Below are 22156 nucleotides of genomic sequence, written 5' to 3' on the forward strand. Positions count from 1 at the left end.
TTTCTCTTGTTCTTAGTTTTTTTTTTGCTTCATTCCTGCTGCCGTTCCGTTACGATAGCTGGGCCATATCTAATTTACTTACATTTTATTATATTTAATGTTTGTTACGCTCTCTAGACTTTCTGAATAATGTTGCTGGGTTTCATTAAAATTTTACGTGTGTCGTACTTTTTATTATTATTGTAAATAATTTTATTTATTAAATGAGAGCTTTTCTTGTTTTTAATGAAAAAATTATTTTATTTTTTTTTATTTTTAGTTAAAAATTGATTGTTTTTATTCTGTCTACCGTTCTAAAAATCTAAATCATTTTAATGTCTTTGTTTTTCCGAAATGAGAGAAGAGCAAGAAAAAAAGGAGGGAGAATTTCCTTATGAATTATGGATCTTTAGTCACGTCTAGAGGAGAAAATATATGCAAAATGCAGTAATACAGGAAATGAGTCGAAAGCTAATATATATGAAATAATTTCCGGCTGCTATATTTTGCCGTGTCGATGCTTTCCTTGGCTTGGAAACCTCCAAAATTAACATTATTTATTCAAAGATATTTTCTCCCATGAGAGATCCGTTTACCCCAAAAATTGTTTACTTCGAAGCAATTTATAAACATCTTATTTTTTTTGGCGTTGCGAATTCAGGGTCGAAAATACTTTAATTCATAAGGCAAAATTTATGCTTTTGCTTGAAAATAAATAAAAAAAAATCAAAAAAAGTCAAAAATAAAAGTTTAATTTTTTTTTTCTAATAATATAAATTTTTCAAAAAAAAAAAAAAATTTAATAAAAAATAAAAAAATAAATAAATAAAATAAATTAAATTGTATAAAAATGTATTTACGAACTTTTAAGATTTTTTTTGAAAAATTAAATTAAAGTCATTTAAAATGAAAAAGCTTATTAAATTTTTCTTATGTTAATTAAGTCAAAATAAAAAAAAAATACAAAAATGTCTTCAATGAATTTTTATTAATTTTTTGCAAAATGAAAAAAAAATAATTTTAGTTATTAATTTTATTAATTAATTTTGAATTAAAATCATTTATTTTAAATAATATATTTTTAAATTAATTAAATAAAATTAAAATTATTTTTTTTTTCATGAAAAATCGTTTATTTTTTGCCAAAAATTAATCTCAAATTAATAAAAATTATATAGATAATTTTTTTTTTTTGAAAAATTATTTTTTTTTATTTTGACTTAATTGACTTAAAACTTGAACTTACAAAAATAGCTTTTACTTTTGTATAAAATTTAACTGACCTTTTACGTTAATAAATTTTAATCGATATTTTTTGGAACAATTTTTGAGCAAAAGAATTTTTTTTATGAAAAATTGATTTTTTTTTTAAATATTAAACTTTTACTTTTAAAAGTCAACTTAATTTTTACTAATTTTTAAGCAAAAGCATTAATTTTTCTCTAACCTTAAAACATTTTCATTCCTGCACAAACTCACAGGTTGAAGCAACAAAAACTCAAAACACGACAGAAAAACAGAGAAAAATTGGAAAATCAAAGCAAAAATAAATAAATCAGGTCACAAACCAACAAACATTTTAACCATAACCAAATAGTGTATTCGGATACCGAGAGACAGACAATGTCTGCGTACGTTCTACACCCATCGGTACACATTCATGGGTAACTGATTGTTTGACTGCTTACGACCAAATTCAGTGTTTTACAGTTGATGTATTTTTGATGAATTGCAAACAAATTATGGGCGTGTTGTTTGTTAAAATAAAATTCAGCAATATTTTGCCCTAGCATTGAAAAAGTAAAATGTCCATGAATTTTGTGTTCGTTCTATGACATTTTACCACCGACGATGCCGATGCCGCCACACTAGACATAAAAATAAATTTTTGCCTATCACTTAATTTTCATCTGCACACAATTACAACGTTCGTCGTGTCATAAATTTTGTGCGATATCAAAATTTTATTTTTTTTTATAAAATTTTCATGCAACAGACTCGCATACATACAAATTAGAAAATTAGTCAAAAAGTCGAGGCAGTCACTTGCATCATAAATTTCATGCTGGCAAAAATAAATCAATGATATTTTAAATGAAAGCTCAATTAAATGAGAATTAACTTTTGTTTTTGCACATTCACAATCAGAACGAATTTCTGGTATTTTTAATGAATAACTTTGTTGAACTAATTCGGAGAATTGGGAAATGTTCAAAGAAAATGCAGAATTGTGTGGATCGTTTTAACAATTATTGTTTTCCCAAACCAATTGAAGTGTGTTTAATTGTTTCATTGTTGACGTTGGTTGGGATCCGGGAAATGAAAGGCGTTTCGAGGAAATGTCCCTTGTAATAAATAAATAAAAAAAATAATTATGAAGAAATTTTTGTTCAATTGATTTTTTTTTCAATAAAATTTTTACACGTTTTAATTGAATTTTTTTCAATTTAAAATTAAATTTTTTATGAATTTCTTTAAAAAAATATTGAATAAAAAAAATGATTTTTTAGTTTAAAAGTTTCTTCAAAATTATTTCATTAAAATTATTTTTTTTTCAAATTTTGAAATTTTAAAAAAATGTGCTTATAAATTTAAATGATAAATTATTCGATATATTAAGATATTAAAATTTTAAGTAATTATTTAAATTAAATTAAATTAATTAAATTTTAAAAAATTAAAAATAAATAAATAAATTAATTAATTTTTAAAATAAATAATATTAAACAAAATAATTTTTTTTAATAATTTTAAAATAATAACTTTATTTTAAATAATAAAATATTAACGTTTCAAATTAATTTTATTTTTTTAAAATTATTTGTTTAAAATTTTCAAATTATTTTATTAATTATTTTTTAATTTAAAAAAATATTTTTAAAATATGTTTTATTAAATTATTTATTATAAATTAAAAAATTATTTAATTAATTCATTGTGAATTATTTAAAATTATTAATTATTTTATAAAAATTACATATTTTTTCTATTTCAAAAAAGTTACAAATTTAAATTTAAATGATGAATTCTAAAATTTATTAAGAAAATTTTTTTTAATAATTAAAGTTTAAAAATTTATTTTATTTTTTTTTAATTATTTTTTTTAAATAAAAAAAAATAAATGAATAATTTTATTAAAAATTAAATTAATTATTTATTATTTTAAAAATGATATAAATAATGAAAATATTGAAAAAATTAAAAATATTTATAACTCACACAACAAAAAATAAGTCACTTTTTCAACATAAATACCAAATATATAAACATAATGAATATTTATCAGCTTCATATACACAGAGCCATAAAATATTCCGAATATAATATTAATTTTTAATATTGACAACATGATTATTATTAATTCAATTTTGCGTAAAAATTTGTTTATTTATACAACGGACAGGAGACAGAGAGATTCGCACACACTAAAAAATTTTAAAATAATTTTTATTATTAATAATATTAAACCTTTATTAAACAACTTGCCAAAATTTTATGGAAATTGTTTTAATGCTCATGCGAAAAAATGCTGATGATAATGAAAATGCCATTGGTTATTTATTGATAATTATTTGTGTTTGTGTGTGCCGACAGCGTTCGTATGCTTGTCGCAATTATCAACATTTTATTTATTTTTTGAGCTCCAAATTATTTCAATATATTTTTTTATTTCTCTATCGAAATGAAAAAAAATATTTTTGTAGGTAGGAAGATGAGCGCTTTTTTATTCTATAAAATAACGAAAAATTCTGGGATCGAATTTTTTTTTAAGGAAGAATGAAATTTAAAAAAAAAATATATATGAAAATATTGAATAAACGAAAAAAATCCAGAAATATTTATAATGATGTAAATATTGGTATTTCTGTGAATTTTAATATTTATGAGTGTTAATTAAGACTTAAATAGTTGCAGTTGAATTGAACTCGTCTCATTATAATACGAAAATTATTTAATAAAAAAAATATTTATTTAATGGGTTAATTATTATTATTATTTTTGTCGTCCATATCAGGATATTTTTATCAAAAAAAAAAAAAAAATTAAAATAAATTTAAAAAGAAAAAAATTTATATTTTATATTTCAGAAAATTATTTCTGAAATAATTTTAAACATAAATTTATTTTTAATATTAATATTAACTTATTTTTTTTTAATTATTATTTTAATTTATTAATTAAAAAAAAATTATAAAAATAATTAAAATCTAAATTTAAATTTGATTTTAATTAAAATTATTTAATTAGTTTTTTTTTGATATTTTAATTTTTTTTTCATTAAAAAAATAAAATAATAATAAAAAATTAAGTTAATATTTTTATAATATAATTTAATTTTCAAAAGTTTTAAAGAAATAAATTTTTTAAACATAAATATAATATTTTTTTTCTTATTATATCTTTATAAATATCTTTATCTAGTTGGCAAAAATAACAATAAAAATTAAAATTAATTTTAATTATTTTTAAAAATTAAAAAAAAAACAAAATTATTAAATATTTAAAAAATCTTAATGTTCAATATTTAATTTTTTAAAATTTTATTTAAATAGAATTTTAAATAAAAATGTAATTTTTTGCCAAAATTTATATAAAAACCGATAAAAAAGACCTTCAACTAATAAAACATTATTCAATTAAGTTATCTCATGTAACAATCAAGACAGCAATACAATTACAAAGTTATTTCCTTTTCCTCGAAATTATTGTCCAAAAAAAAAAGAAACTCGTCGAAAACAAGCGGAAAAAGTTTCCTTATTATTATTATGTGACTTTGTATCCTTTGTTGTTATTATTATTATCATGATACTATACACATTTATCAGTACATAATACTCGTAAGATACACGATAATAAAGCTCGAGATGATAAAACTTCGATAAAAGTAAAAAGAAAAATAAATAAAGTTATACAATTCAATAATAAAGCACACACACGAGCGCGTACTCGTAACATAAATACCTTCGCAGTGATGAGTTCGGTATCATAATAATAATAATAAACCGTTTTTTTTTCGCTCGTTCCATACTCATTGCATGGGTAAAGGAAGTAAGGAGTTTGATTCAAAAAAAATGTACAATTTACCTTTGAACGAAAAAAAGCAACATAAAATTGTAGGTAAGGTACTACTACTAATAAAATGTATAAAATGATGTTCAAACGATATAATGAATAATTGATATTGTATTAGATTACAGACAATTTATTACCGAAATTAAATGATTCCATTATATGGCAGTTATTTCAGACTGACTAGATGCGTGTGTTTGTGTGTGCGAGCTTGATGATGTTATTACATTAGTACACGTAAATAGGTACGAAAAATAGGTTTTTCGAATTGATTAAATTAATTTGTTCGATTCGATTGTTTTATGGCACGATAGCATGCCATACGACAATCGATGAATCTGAATTATTTTTGATTTCATTAATTTATTAATTAGTTATTGTTTTGGCTTTTGACTGGGATTTTTTTTGTATGAAGTTTCCTTTAGTTTCAATTTAGTCACGTGGTTTGATCAATTCAAGAGATTTTAATAAGTCACGTGGTTTGATGAATTCAAGAAATTTTAATAAGTCACGTGGTTTGATCAATTCATGAAATTTTAATGAGTTTCGTGGTTTGATTTGTTGAAGAAATTTTAATAAGTCACGTGGTTTGAACAATGCAAGAAATTTTATCAAATCACTTGGTTTTAAAAATTCATTAAATTTTAATAAGTCACGTGGTTTGATCAATACAAGAAATTTTAATAAGTCACGTGGTTTAATAAATTCAAAAAATGTCTTTAAATCACGTGGTTTGTTGAGTTCAAGAAAACTTTATTAAGTCACGTGATTTGATCAATTTAAGAAATTTTAATAAGTCACGTGGTTTGAACAATCATAGAAATTTTAATAAGTCACGAGGTTCATGAATTCAAGAAATTTCTTTAAGTCACGTGGTTCGTTGAGTTGAAAAAAACTTTAATAAGTCACGTGGTTTGATTAATTCAAAAAATTTTAATAAGTCACGTGGTTTGATAAATTCAAGAAATTTTATTAAGTCACGTGGTTTGATGAATTCAAGAAAAAAACTTTAATAAGTCACGAGGTTCATGAATTCAAGAAATTTTATTAAGTTGCGTGATTTAATTAATTCAAAAGACTTTAATAAGTCACGTGGTTTATTGAATTCAAGAAATATCTTTAAGTCACGTGGTTTGAGCAATTCAAAAGATTTTAAGAAGTCAAGTGATTTAATTAAATCAAGAGATATTAATAAGTCACGTGGTTTGATCAGTTCAAGAAATTTTATTAAGTCACGTGGTTTGATTAACTCTTGAAGTTTAAAAAAGTCATGGGGTTTGATAAATTCTTCAGATTTTAATAAGTCACGTGGTTTGACGAATTCAAGAGATTTTAATATGTCACGTGGTTTAGTAAAATCTCAAAAATTTTATTAAGTCACGTGGTTTGATGAATTCTTCAGATTTTAATAAGTCACGTGGTTTGATCACTTGATCAAAATTTAATAAGTCACGTGGTTAGACCAATTCAAGAAATTTTAATAAGTCACGTGGTTTGATCAATTAAAAAAATTTATTAAGTCACGTGGTTAAATTAAATGAAAAATTCATATAAATGCACTGGTGTGACTTTAATTTGAAAACTAAATTTAGTTTAGCCAAGAGAAAATTCGAACAAAAAAAAAGTAGTCAAGGGGACTCAAGATAAAAAGTTCACACATAAAAACATCTAATTTGAAACAATTTTGGGCAATTAGTCCCCATGGACAAGAAATCATTTAAATTTCGCCTCTTTTTCTTCCTTTTTCGCTTCAGCTTATCAAACTACGTCATCGTCATCGGTTTTATTTCCGCAACGTATTTCCGCGACGACGGTCCATAGACACGAGAAAAAAGAACACATTTACAACAATTTACCATAATAACAGTCGGTAATAATAAACATTTTTATTATTATTATATTCATTTCATTTTTCCTCCTTGAGAGCCGAGTGTGTGTTGTTTCTAATAGCGAACAACGACAAGATTACTCTGTTTATTTCTGTTTAAAAAAGAAGAATTTTTACTTGTCATAATAATGTAAATTCACTTCATCACCATTAAGATCTAGATTACTTTTTGTGCCGTTTCGCCTCCGTTTTTTTTCCTCCTTTTTTTCTCTAAAAATGGAAAAAATGCTAGGAAATGATTCATTTTTATGTACGAATCAGAGACACGTGTAGATTTTTTCTTCGTCATTCTGTCTATTGACGAAGCCACGAAAAATCAAAATTCTACAAAATAAAAACACACTTGAACCATTTAAATCGCAGTATGTTAAATTTTGCATGACGACTTCTCTTGGCACGGATTTTTTCTTCGTTTCGAGGCAAGAGAACATTTTTCCACCTTCTTGAGCCTTGAACATTATTATTACATTGTTCTTGTGTGTTAGCGAATGTATTTTTTCTACTTTTCATATTTATTTTTTTTCTCTCACTTTTTTTTTTGCCACTCACTTCAACTCGCTAGCTGATGATGATGATGAGATGTAAACGAGTCGTTGACTCGTATCACGCTCACTTTGTGACAAAAGAGTACTTTAGTGACACTTGTCTCCGTTTTGTATGTATGCGGTAATGTTCATCGTCATAAAGGAAATTGAGACGTTTATTCATGAAAAAAAAACTTTTTTTTTTGAGAAAAAGTGTTTTTTACACACATTTACATAATGAGATGTTGGTAAGGCAGTTGAAGAAAAGAAAAGGGGTTAATTTAGCACCTTTTGAGGTTTTTTTTAATCCTTCGAGTTATATAATTTACTTCAGTGATTAAAAAAAATTAAAAATTTAAAAGATTTTCAGGTCATAATTTAAAAATAATTTACTTAAAGTATTAAAATAAATACTCAAGGATGTTAAATTAATACTTTTAGGTTTTAAATTAACATCTTAATGGTTAAAAATTTTCTGAAAGAAATTAATTTCTATTTAGAAAAATTTATTAGGAAAAAAAATTCAAAATGAAAAAAGGTAAACTGTTAAAGGTATTAAAAAAATCTTCAGAGAGGTTAAATTTGTTTTTTTTTATGCTATTTTAACATCTTAAGCCATAAGGCTTAAGGGTTAATTTAAGTTTTTTTTTAAGAGATTTATTTTTTTTATTTTAAAGATAAAGATAGTTTTATGTAATTCTTAATAATTATTTTTTAAGGAAGTAATCTTTAATATCAATAATTTATTAAAAAAAAATAAAATAAATCTCTTTAAAAAAATAAATCTTAATTTAACCCTTAACGTGTTAAAATAGCATCCAAAAAATCAAATTTAACCTCTCGGAAGAATTATTTTTATTCCGTTAACAGTAAAAATTCTTCATTTTGAATTTTTTTTTCCTCATATTTTTTTTAAATAGAAATTCATTTTTTTTCAGAGTAGTTAATTTAACATCTTTTGGGTGTAAAAATAATTCAATATTTTTTTTCTCTTAAAATATGTAAATTTATAATTAAAAACAGAAAATTGAAGTTAAAAAATAATTCGTTATTGAATTCTCAAGGTATTAAATAATTTATAAAGATCGTAAAAAATCTTCTAAGGTGCTAAATTAACATTTTTGAAATCGAATATAACATTAGCTTAAGTTGTATTTGTTTTAAGGCTTTATCTTAGTCTTTTTTTTTAATTAGAAACAAGATAATTATTCTTTAAATTTCTTCAGTTTTTTAAACCTTTGATTGGTTATTTTAAGTTTATGTTTAAGTGAAAATAGCCCTAAGTCTCATAAAATTTTTATTTTTTTTTTTGTTGAAAAAAAAGAAAAATTGTACTACAAGCACTGAATATATCTCGGAAATAAATTAATAATAATAAATTGAAAAAAATAATTTTTATTAAAAATTAATCCCTAAATTAATAAAAATTATTTTTTTTAATAAAAAATTAATTTTTCTAAAATTATTAAAAATTAATTTTTCTAAAATTATTTTTTCTAAAATAATCTCTTAATAAATTTAAAAAAAAATAGTAAATTCAAAAATTTTTAAATCACTCCATTTTCTATCCACACGACATCCAAGGAAAAGCAAAATCAGATAAGTTCAAATAGATTATTAACCTCATCAACTTGTATTTCCTGTCAACATCCTTTCAGATATTTTCTGACCGCATAACAAACACTCACATCGTCAACATTAATGTCATTAAGGTAAACCGGAAATGTTACAAACTACAATATAATAATAATAGGTACTTACGATATATCCCCAAATGGAGCAAAGGCATCCTTTAAATTTTGTGTTTCGATTTCCGGGCTCAGATCACCAACAAATATATGATAATGCTCTGCAAAGAAAGAAAAAAATGGGAAAAAATTGTAATATTTTTACAACGGCAATAAAATCATGACAGGGCCTTGCCATGAGAAAGATTGCTTGGGTGGTAAAATCAATTGCTACAACAAACTTTATCTATCGCTTAGACAACAACAATCACCTTCACATAGAAAGAAAAAGGGTCCAGACAAGGATTTTTTTTTTGTGTTGTAAAAGTTAAATTATTTTCATCACGTATCATATTTTTGATATTATTTTTCATGTTATTTTACGGTAAAAAACGAAAATTGATGATGTCGATGTTGTTCTTTAAAATATTCACTCCGAGCAAAAGTTTTCCATAGAGCAATTATGTAAGCAGGCACACGATGGACGATGATGATGAAGGGTGATGATTTATTCATTTTTTTTTGTTGCTTTTCTAAATTCACTCTCAAAAATTAAAGAGAGAGTCAATGACGACTATAACGAGTCCTTTTGTTCAAATATTTACCCGGAGAAAGGAAAACTTTAATAATCTTTGATTCATGGAAAAATGCGAAACGAAACGAATCCCCCAAAGAAATCACTTTTCCGTCAAGTAATTGGTTCAATTAAACGGAGAATTGTTTTCTTTTGTTTACCCACAAATTCAATAATGATCCTTTTTCATCGTCGGCGTGATACCTTTCGAATGGATAGCAGCCGAGGAAAAATGAAGGAATCAATGGATGGATGGGAAAAAAGAAGAAGATGAAGGAAAAAAATGTAGAACGTGTCATGTTGTGAAGAGATAGACAATAATGATACGACCTGATTGTGTTCAATTATCTCTGTTTTGTATTTTTTACGTGCATTGTAGAAAAATCTTGTGTCTCGTGACGGAAATTGAATCTTTAAATCACATAAAATATTTTTTTCAGTAAAGTTTTAATTTTTTGGAATTTATATTTTTTTTAAATATGAAAAAGTGTTAATTTTTTTTTAATAAATTTTATTTAATTAATTTAAAATTTTAATTTTTAATAATTTATTACCATTAAAAAATTTATTAAAAATTAGATAAATTTACTAAATATTTTTAAATAAATATTTTTATTTTAATTTTAAATTTTTTTTTAAATTATTTTTTTTAATTAATTTTTATTAATTTAATTTTTATTTATTAGTTTTTTATTTATTTATTTTTTATTATTAATATGAAACTATAATTAAAGTTAAAAATATTTTTATTTATCCAAGAATTCAATTTTTTAAATTTTAATTGGATTTTTTTAAATTTTAAAGATTTTTAATAAAATTCCTTTAAAATAATAAATACTTAATTAATTATTGTCTTATTAAATTTAACTTTTTATTAAGATTTATTTAAAATTAATAAACATTTATATTTTTAAAATGAAAAAATCATTATAATTTTGTTTTTTTTTATTTTTTAAATTTGGGTTTAAATATTTATTCTGTTAAAAATAAAAATTTATTTAATTAATTTAATTTAATTTTAATTAATTTAATTAAATATTTAAATTAAAATTTCAGAAAAAAAATTTAATTCAAATTAACTATATTTTCTTGAAAATATTTTTTTTAAATTAAAAAAAAATTGATAGAAAATTAATAAATAAAAAAAATAATAAAATACATTAGATTAAAAAATAAAAATTTATTTAATTTTAATTTAATTTAATTAAATATTTAAATTAAAATTAAAAAAAAAACATTTAATTCAAAAAAAAAATCTTAACTATTATTTTTTCTTAAAAATAAAATTAATTATTTTAAAAAATATTTTTTCTTAAAATTATTCATTATTTAAAAAAAAAAATTTAAATTAAATAAATTTAAATAAAAAAAATAAATAAATAAATAGAATTTATGAAAAAATTCAAAGTTTCTCGAAAAATTTCACTAACATAAATTTTAAACAAGTACTTTAAAAATTTTTTCTCAACTTTAAAAAACGCCTCAAGTTGTCGAGACACAATATTCTTCACATAATGCACAATTTTTACATGCAGTAAAAAATTAACTTTTCCTTCTTTAACGTTTTTCTTCTCTTCAACGGAGAAGCACCGAATGAACAAACAACGAAAAACGTTCCTCCGGTATCGATTTTTGTTAACACATAATCCTCACATCACACACACACAAAAAAATGCTTAAAAACGGTCTGCCACCGTGCTAACTTGAATATTTAATATGCATGTGATTCTGTGTGATATACTTTTTTTTTCGCTTCTTGCTCTTGTTTGTCTAGCCCACAGACATGCCGATGACAATGGCAACGTCGGGACACATACGTGAATATATGATTAGCATCGCACATGAACAAACAGGCAAAAAACCCGACGAAGAAGTGAAATCTCACAAGGAATACAATATTATTATTATTTATGCCATAAAAGCTGCCTTCGGTGCCTACGGAAGGTAATGCACTCGCCTTCTAAATATCCAATTTCAGAGCAAAAGCAACGAAAAAAACGGAGCACGAAGTCTGAACAAACTATTTTTTATGCACGAACTAATAATAATAGTGGTGTCTGTGAATGATGTGAACGTTGTCGTTGTCTCAGGCACAAGTAGGTTAAAAAAATGCCGTATAAATAAAAAGGAATTATTTGTCGTCCCAAATATTATTTTATTATAAAGCCATGTCTCGTTGTTGTTTGTTTGTTTGTTTGTTGCGAACTGGCTTTAACAAAATTTTTTAAACTCCAAAAGTCGTCGGAGAATGGGAGAAACTGCAGAGAGATACTCGGGCATGGCAAACAAAAAAACGAAGCAAACGATATTTGTCCTTTTTTGTGTGTTTATTTTATAAATAAAATCGGATAAAACTAAAGTCACCTTTTTGCTCATGACTTGACTCGGAGGCTGCAAAAGGGAGAGGAATTAAGAAGCAAATGTCTTACAAGCTCATGTCGGGTTGTATTAAATTTGAGAACGAATTTACCGACAGAATTTATTTGGTGCGCTTTTGTGAAGTCATGCATGAGTAGTTTTTAGGATCGTAAAAGCAGGAGACGAATATTAAAGGAGATGGAAGGAATTTTCAAGGAAAAGCAGGGATGTTTAAACGAATTTTTCTATAAAATTTGAATCTGAAGGGCAATTTGCCCATTTGTTGCCCATTTTCTTTAAAAATTTGAATATCAAGGCAATTTCGAGAGCTTTGCCCATTTTTTGCCCATCTTCTTTTAAAATTTCAATTTTAAGGGCAATTTGAAGAATCTGCCCATCTCTTGCCCATTTTAATTGAAAATTATAAATTCAAGAGCAATTTTAAGAGTTTTACCCGTTTCTTGCCCATTTTTGTTCAAAATTTACCTCTAAAGGGCAATTTCCCCATTTGTTGACCATTTTCCTTTAAAATTTGAATTTCAAGACAATTTCGAGAATTTTGCCCATTTTTTGCCCATCTTCTTTGAAAATTTCAATTTTAAGGGCAATTTAAAGAAATCTCCCCATCTCTTGCCCATTTTAATTGAAAATTATAAATTCAAGGGCAATTTTAAGAGTTTTGCCCATTTCTTGCCCATTTTATATTAAACCATTTTCCTTTAAAAATTTTAAGAAATTTTGCCCATTTTTTGCCCATCTTTCTATAAAATTAGAATGTCAAGGGCAATTTTAAGAATTTTGCCCATTTCTTGCCCATTTTATTTAAAAATATAAAGGGCTCTTGTAGAGCTTTTGCCCTTTAGTTGCCCTTCTACTGCCCTTTCTTCTAAAAAATTTAATTTCTCAAGATTTTCACATTCTAAAAAGGTATTTTGCCCCTAATAAAATTTCTTTCATTCCCACTTCTGCCTCGTGTGTTCGTTGCCTGCTACAAAAGACTTGAGCACATATTTTATCGTTATTATTTGTCTTCGTAACCTGTTTTTTTTTTCGGGCTTCTTTTTATTATTTTATAAGATATGGATTTTTTTCCTCGGCAAATTTTAACCTTTCTTTTAAAAGAAAAAGCAGGAAGGTATGCTGTTGTCGTCTGCGAGCCAAAAAATTTTCTTTACAAACATATGTGTGTTGTTCGAGCACCTGTGCAACGCACATAACATAACAGTTTCATGAATAAATTGTTGCCGTCTTCTCTGGCTATATGTGTGTTTGTTGGTGCTTTAATAAATAAATAAGTGAGGATAAATATGATTTTGCCAGATTTAATAATGCAAGCCATCTCGTGTATAATTCATAACTTTCGTCTGTCAACTCGGCTTCGCTTCCGTGTCTACAACTTTATTGCCCATGTGACATCATCGGAGGCAGAAGAAAAGATTAAAATATGCGGAAATTGGTGGAAGATTCAATTCAACTTTTTTCTCTCTTCGTTTTCTTTTTCTTTCCTTGTACTTGAGTCGTTTTTTAATAAGTTCAAACAAAAAGGAGCAAAAAAAAAGTTGACACAAGTGTTTCAATATTATTATTATGACAAATATGCATGCACTCAAGTCTCTGGAAACTCCACTAAAACCATTGTTCTGTCATCGTAGCAGCAGCAGCAGCAGCGACGGAGACACTCCCAGCGTCACACGTTGGTTGGCTTGTACGAAAATTTAATTAATGTTACCCATAAATTTGCATTCTTCTTACATTTTCGGGGGGGTAAATGGGAGAAAAGAACACACACAGACTTTTTTTGCAGCAACAGCGACTAAAGCTGCAGTGCAATATGACAAGCAACTATACCACATTTCAATTAAAAAGTTTCTTAATTTTCTGAAAGCCAAACGGATTTTTTTTTTGTTCGTGTCGTGTGTCGGGTACGGGGATATGGGTTGATGCTGAGTTCGCTGCATTGTCACGACAAAAAAAGGAATGAATGACGTTTGCTTGGATAATAAGAAGTTTTTCCTTGTTACGAAGGTTTTTTTTAAAGGTTTTCTTGAAGTTCCAAGAAATTAGAATTGAGAAGTTAACTTGAATTTTATCAATACGGTAAAGTTTCTTTAATTTTTAATAAAAATTTTAACTTTCAAGGTCTTCCAAAAAGTTTTTAATTTTTTTTATTATTTTTTACTCGATTTTTCATTATTTTTTATATTCACAAACTTACAGCAATTTTCTAAAATTTTCAATTTTTTTATTTTTTTTTAATTTAAAGTTAAATTTTATCGAAATATTTTATTTTATCTGTAAGAAAATTTGTGAAATATTTGAAGTTCTTTAAGATTTGAGAGTTTTTGAATTTTTTTTATAATATTTTAATTAATAAGAAATTATAATTAATAAGTTTGAAAATAATTTAAATTTTTAGCTCATAACCGCATTTTTTCTATGAAATGTGGTAAAATGTTTTTAAAATTCTTATCCTTATTCTGTTTTTTTTAATTAAATATTTCTTTGAAGTTAAGTTAAAATAAAAATTACTTTTGGTCTCTAAAAATGCGGTTAGAAAAAAACTTTTCAAATAATTTATTTAAAATTTTTATATAATATACCTAAATTATTTTAAATTATATTTTTGACTTTTTTTAAGAAAAAATTCAATTTTATTAATTTAAATAAATAAATAAAAAATAATTTTAATAAAAAAAAAGTTAATGAATTTATTATTTTAAATTTTTATATTCACTTTAATTTACTAATTTAATTAAATTTAATTTAATAACTGTAATAACTTTAATTTAATAACTTTAATTTAATATTATTAAAATTAATTGTTTATTTAATTTAATCAATTTGTTCTTATATAAATAAAAATTACAATTTATACATTTAAAAACAAATATCTTATAATTAAAAAAAATTTTGAAAATAAAAAATTTCTTAATTCATTAATTTTTAAGACATTTTAAATTCTGTTTATTTGAGATTTTTATCATTATTCTGTTTTTTAAATAAAATATTTAAACGACCTTTAACTGTCTAAGACTCAATTTTTTATTTAATAAAAAAACACCTTAAGCCTCAAAAATGCGGTAAAAAAATATTTTTTTAAAATAATTCGAAATTAAATTAATTTAATTAAAATAAATAAAAAAAATTAATTAAATAAAAATTAAAAAATAAAATTATTTTCATTATGTTTAAAAAAATATTATTAAAATTAATTATTTAATTTAAATAATAATATTTTAATTTAATAATTTTTTTAATTAATTAATCTTAATATTAATTAATCAGAAATTAAATTTAATTAATTTAAATAAATAAAAAAAATTTAATCTTGGATAAAAAAAATAATTTATAAATAAATTAAATTTATTTATTATAATTTATTTTTAATTTGTTATTAAAATTAATTATTTAATTTAATTAATAATATTTTAATTTAATTAATTATTTAATCGATTTTTTCTTATAAAAATTTATTCATCTAATTTAAATCTTAGAACTGAAATAATAACCGCATTTTTGTCTTGAAATGCGGTAAGAAAACAAAAAATTAAAAACAACTGCGAGAAAGAGATTTGTTTTGCCCACCAACGAACTTTTCCACTCTTTATATTTTTCTAAACTTTATGAATGTGGAAAAACTATAAAGAATAACCGTACTAACAAAACTTTCTTACTGATTGCTGCTGGTCTCACACAGTTGTTATCTCTTCGGAATGCAGAAAGAAGAAAAAAAAACTGGGGAGAGAAAAAAACGGAAAATCTACTAAAAAATAATAACAAAACCATAAGACACTGTAAAAATGGTGTGTAAGAGGAAAGCAGAAACACTGCATGTTTTTAATTTATTTTCTTATCCTTCTCTTTTATTTCGTGTTATTATTATTTCATAGCCCGTCGACGACGAACGTATCTCTCTCGTTTTTTTTTTGTCTTCAACAGTTTCCCTTGCTTACTTTTTTCCCTTTTTTTTTTGTCTTCTTATTATTATTGTTTGAACAAAAACACTTATATACTCCACTTGTGCTGTTTCTCTGTGCACGAAATAAACTAAACTTTTTTCTTCTTAGTTTTATTCCATGCACTTTATAAGTTTTTTACGTTTTTTTTTCTTGCACAGGGAGAAAATTGTGGAAAAACGGAAGAAGACGAAGAAATCCTCTCGCTTTTTTTTACACATTTCTTATTTCATCATCTTTTTAATAAGACTTAACGCGAGGCCGAGTTGCAATTTGTGTTGGTTGTTGTTCGTGTTACGATAACAAAAAAGCTCTCATACCACCATGGCAACGATGCAAGTCTTCAAGACGATTATTATGATGATGATAATGCGCTTAAGCATGAAAATGTAACATTAAATCGAGAGTTGGGCGAAAAATTAATAGGAAAAGGGTACTTAAGAAATACAAAATTGTGTTTTAAGCAAGTTTTCTGCGAAGTACACGAGCGACTAAAAGAGAGAATTTATTGTGTAAATATTTAGAGATTTGTAAAATTAATATCCGGTTATGTCTTTGGCGTCGTGTCGTCGTAAATCATTGAACATGAAAAACGACTAAATGGAGAAAATTGGCATTTATTGACATTTTTTATTCAATTTCGGGCCATTAAATTTGAATTTGAAGGCGACAATGTAGGAATTTCATTGCATAAAAGCGAAAACAAAAGAAGATTTTTTATTGTTACATATTCAGCTTTATGTCAAATAGGAAAAATAGGTGCTGAAAATTTGCTGAATTGAAGTAGATAAAATTTTAAATCAGCTGAATTGGATTTAAATACAAAAATTAACTCTCAAAGTAGGAAAAAATAGCCTAAAATTCGTTAAAAAATGCATTTTTGAAATTTTGCTGAATATGAAATTCGTGAATTTCAATGCTGAATTAGAGATTTTTTATTTTTTTCTGCTGAATTTGATTTATTTTGTTGGAGTGTACGAAAATATTCTAAAATTTGCTGAATATCGACTGACATTTGCTTAAATTTTTTTTGATGTAGTCAAATAGTCAAAATGGCTGTTGAAAATTTGCTGAATTCAAGTAAATAAAATTTTAAATCAGCTGAATTCGAATTCAGCAGAAAATATTTCTTAGATTGGCTATAAATAGCTTCAAATTTATTAAATAATGCGTTTTTGAAATTTTGCTGAATTTGAAATTCGTGAATTTAAACGCTGAATTAGAGAATTTTTTATTTATTCTGCTGAATTTGATTTGATTTACTTGAATTGTACGAAAATGTTCTAAAATTTGTTGAAGATCGACTGACATTTGCTTCAAATTTGTTTTGGTTCAGTTAAAGGGCAAAAACAACTGCTGAATTAACGAATTAAAAGTCCGCTGAATTTGATTCAAATAAATTAAATAAGACTTAAATTTGTTAAAAATCTTTTTGAGTCGCCTTAAATTTGATATAGTATTAGAAAAAACTTATTCTGAGACTTGCTGAAAATCCGCTGAATATGAAATTTGCTTAATATTTGCTGAATATGAGAAAAGTTGTTTGAGAATTTATTTTAAATAGACTAACTTTTGCCAAAGAGTACGTGAAAAAGGTCTAAAACTCGCTGAATATCTTCTGAAATTTGCTGAATATCAGCTGAATAAGCTGAATAAAATTGAAAAAAAATTTTGATTTAAAAAAAACAGAAAATTGGCACTCATTAAAACTTTTATTCAATTCTAGCCCATTAAATCTGAATTTAAATGGGACAATGTAAGAATTTCCGCACATGAGCTAAAACAAAAGACGATTTTTTATTGCCACAGATCGCTTTTATTCGAAAAGCGGCAAGGATTTGAGAGAATTAGCGCACTTTAAAAACAATTACAGCACCTTCCGTTTATATTCCTAGACGACGGTGCGACGACGTACGAGCAGCTGTTGACACTTATCTATGATAGTGGCACAATTATTCTTTTTTTTTCTCTGTTTTCTCTTTCACTCTACTCGCTTTGTCTAAAGTGCTTTTATTTTCCATTAAAATGGTTCAAATTATTATTGTTGTTATTATGAAACGATACAACACAAAACACGACACGATTCAAGTCTCGACAGAAAAAAAAGAACAATTGAATAAAGAAAATTTTCACACTTCCATGCCAGGCGTTTTGTATTCGTTTTTTTTTCTCTCATGTAGCGATTCTTGTGTGAAGACGAGAAAATAACGACAAAGACAAAGCACAAAACGACGCGACAAAAGCCTATTGTTTCTAATTTTATTATATTATTGTACGTTTTTCATGCGTAACAATGTTGTTCACTGTCGTTGCTGTAGTTGGCGTAATTGCAGCCAAAAAACAGCAGGATGAAAAAAGGGATGCGATTGACGATTTTGTAAATTTCTTTTGAGGCTTAAAAAAAATTTGAAAAATAATGTTAAAATTTTTATAAAGTATCTTTATTCAAGTCAAGAAATTTTTACGAAAAATTTTAATTAAAAAAAATCATTCATTAATTATTTTAATATTTTTTTTAAATGAATAAATTATAAATTGAACTTAAAAATTTACAAAATTAAAAATTATTTTTTAAAAAAAAATAAAAATTAAATTAAATTAAATTTAATAAAATTAAATTAATTCAAAAAATTCAAAATTAATTAAAATTTAATAAACGATTCAAAAACAATTGTTTTTTTTTAGAAATTTTTAATAAATTAATAAAAAAAATCTCTCAATAAATCAGGAAAAATTAAAAATATTTTATCTAATAATTTTTTTTAACTCAAATTTTCTTTTTGGCATAAAATTTTATATATTTTATATTTTCTTTATTAATTCTTAATTTTAATTTATTTTTTTAATTTTTTAGAAACTCAAAAAGTCAAAACCTATTAAATAGAAAAAAATTAATCTGTCATATTTTTTTAAATTTATTTTTTATAATATTTTTAGATATTGTAAAAAATATTTCATCACTAATTTTTATTTTTATTTAGGAATTAAAAATTTATTTAACTTAATTTTTATTTTTTATTTATATTAAATTTATTTAAAATTAATTAAATTAATTAAAATTTGTTTAAATTATTAAAATATTTTTTTAATTTAAATTTTTTTTATTATTAATTAGTTTAATTCTAAATTTAAATAATTTAATAATTTTTAAATTAATTATTAATTATTTTATAATTTTTTTTTTCAAACATTTAAAATTATGTTCTTTTTAGATTTTTTAAAAAATCATTAATTATTTAATTTTAAAAAATTATCAGAACTAAATATGAAAAAATAAACAAAATTTGTCTAAAATCTAATTCTTAAAAAAATAGTTTACGGAAAACAAGAAAAAGTGCCACAAACAATATTTCCCGAATTTTTCCAAACAACGAAAAATCCCCATAGTCCGTATCTCCTTTATTGAGACGGTTAAGCAATTTCTCATATCGCAATTCCTCTACCTCTTTTTTCCTTATTTCTACAATTTTTTTCTCTTTAGTCAAAAAATAAAAAAAAAATTCGTCGAACTGTTATCCTTTATCATCTTCATCACCATCATCATTGAACTCATATTTTTTATGAATAGACATAAATTGGGGAAAATGAGAAAAAATACCAATAAATATTTATGTAAAACATTCCCGCATGAGATACTCATTCATTTCATATTTTTTTGACATTTTTCCTTCGCACGTTGTCTCACGCTGTTCTCGAAAAACACGACGACGCATCGAGGAAAGAAAAAAGGGTCCGATATATTGACACTTTAATCTATGTCTGACAAAATGTGTAATAAGGAAATGAAATAAATAAATGAATGAGTTTTGTCACTTTTATCCTTCGTCGTTTCGCTTTTTTCCTCATTTTGTCGGTAATTTAACCTTTTTTCTTCGTAAAAGTTTTTTTTTCAACTCTTTTTTCGTTCCTCTCACCTATTTTTGAGTCAAAAACGTTTTATTTTATTTTTTTTTACGAAGACTGAGAAACATTCTTTTGATCTTCTTCCTTTCAACTTAATTCTTTAATTTAAATTTTGAGCTTTTCACATCCGTCGACGTAATTTTTTGACAAGAGAAAGAATTTTCAACAATGATCACAATTTTAAATTCATCAAAAGGCAAATTCAAATTATTTTTTTTTTCGGTAGGAAATTTGCTGAGAGCGAAATGTGAAAAAGTTACAGAAATGAGCAATTTCAACAATTTTAATGTAAATACGATAAATTTTGTTCAATTCAGTCAAAAACGACAAAAAAAAACCGAGAAGGAGTACGAGAGAATTAAAAAGGTTAACTTGAAGCATTGTTCACTCGAGTGTGCACTCAAAGTGGTTCAACATTTACTGTTGCTGAATTACCGACAATTTTATATTCTAATTCTGTCTTTTTCATTTTGTTAAATAAATTTTTGCTTGTTGAAAAAAAAAATAAAAAAAAAATGACAAAAGCGCACAATTTCATTCAATTTGAGCAAAAATGATGGAAATTTGTTGCAGTTAATCATAAAATAAAAGGAAAATAATTTATTGCCGTTCGGAATGATGAATACAAAAGTACAGTTAATTAATTGTACGGTGGGCAGATAAGACACACACAATGTAATCTGGTTCATTAATGGAAATAATTTCCGCAGTGATTAATGAATGCGGAGCTTTGTGCTATGTGAGAACTTTTACACGTGTGTGGTGATGCGATTTGATGTCTATTGTTTGCCACCCTCGCGTTTCCATTGTTTCTTTTCTGGCTCACGAATAAAAAAAAAAGACAAAAAAAGCACGGGAATAAGGGATTTATTGAATGGAATTGCGAGAACGAGAAAAAAACATGACCCTTTTGTGTAATATTTTATGAATGTCCTACGAAAAATCACACAAAAAACCTTTTTTTTTTAAGTGATAGCTATTTATTTTGAGGAGCCAGAAAAAACTAATAACACGTGTGTTTGGTTTTTTCTGGAAAATTGTGAAAAATTTATGGTTCGAAATTTAATTTTTTGCGAGATTTTTTGATTTTTTAAAATTTTTATTATTAAAATTCATTATTTTATTTTTTGCTGAATTAACTTAAAAATCTGCTGAATTAAAAAATTAATTAAAAATCTGCTGAATTAAAAAAAAATAATTTAAAATTTGCTGAATAAGCTGATTTTACCTCATAGGTGCTTAAATTTGTTTTTTTTTAATTTGCTGAATTAATTTGAAATTTGCTGAATTAATTTAACATCCGAGAATTTAATCTGAGCACATTAAATTTACCTCATAATTATAATTTTTAAGTTAATTTATTCTAAACTTGCTGAATTAATTTGAAATTCGCTGAATTCAATGGAAAGTTGCTGAATTCGTAATTTGCTGAATTAGCTCTAAATCCACAGAATTCAATAAAAATATTTTTTAGTCAGCTGAATTAAAGTAAAATAAATTGAAAATTCTGCTGAATTTGATTAAATTAAAAAAGTTCTACCTCCGAGTTGCTAAAAATCTAATTCAGCATGAAATTTGCTAAATTTTAATAAAATTTGCTGAATTTAAATGAAAATATTGATTTGTAATTTGCTGAATTTAAATAAAAATATTAATTTAATGAATTAAATAAATTTAATAAATTATTAAAATTTTAATTTGTAATTTGCTGAATTAGTTAGAAATTTGCTGAATTTGATGAAAATCTTTATAAAGAATGTTGAATTGGTTTTAAATAAAATAATTTTGTCCATTTTAAGAGAATTGATCTATTAAAAAGTGTGCTGAATATCTGCTGAATTACCTTAAATTACGCTGAATATCTGCTGAATTAAAAAATTTTGCTGAATAGCTCAAAAAATTGATAAAATTAACAAAAATTTATCAACCAAAAATTTATTTTATTTAGCAAAATGGTTAATTTGTTGAATATCTTTTATAAAAATTTTCAATTCAGCAAAAAATAAATTAAAATAAAACAAAATAATTTTCTCATATCAATAAAAAATTATATTTGCGAAACAGAAATTTCTCACACAAAACACGGACACACAAAGTTGTTGATGAGATTCGATGCAATCACGTCCTACCGAGATAGCTCTATGATGATAAAAACCGATGTTTTTTCCTGGGAAAAA

General features: G+C 24.1%; 1 protein-coding gene across 4 annotated transcripts in view; it reads right to left on the minus strand.

Moving 5' to 3' along the window:
* Positions 1–22156, minus strand: part of LOC134833739 (cytotoxic granule associated RNA binding protein TIA1) — a 186066-nt gene that overhangs the window by 86374 nt on the left and 77536 nt on the right. For all 4 annotated transcript variants that reach the window (XM_063848171.1, XM_063848169.1, XM_063848170.1 and 1 more), the window contains exon 4: positions 9223–9310. In XM_063848171.1, coding sequence (XP_063704241.1) covers positions 9223–9310 — 88 coding nt within the window. The remainder of the gene's footprint in view (positions 1–9222; positions 9311–22156) is intronic.

This window comes from Culicoides brevitarsis, chromosome 3 (assembly GCF_036172545.1).
Source record: "Culicoides brevitarsis isolate CSIRO-B50_1 chromosome 3, AGI_CSIRO_Cbre_v1, whole genome shotgun sequence".
NCBI lineage: Eukaryota > Metazoa > Arthropoda > Insecta > Diptera > Ceratopogonidae > Culicoides > Culicoides brevitarsis.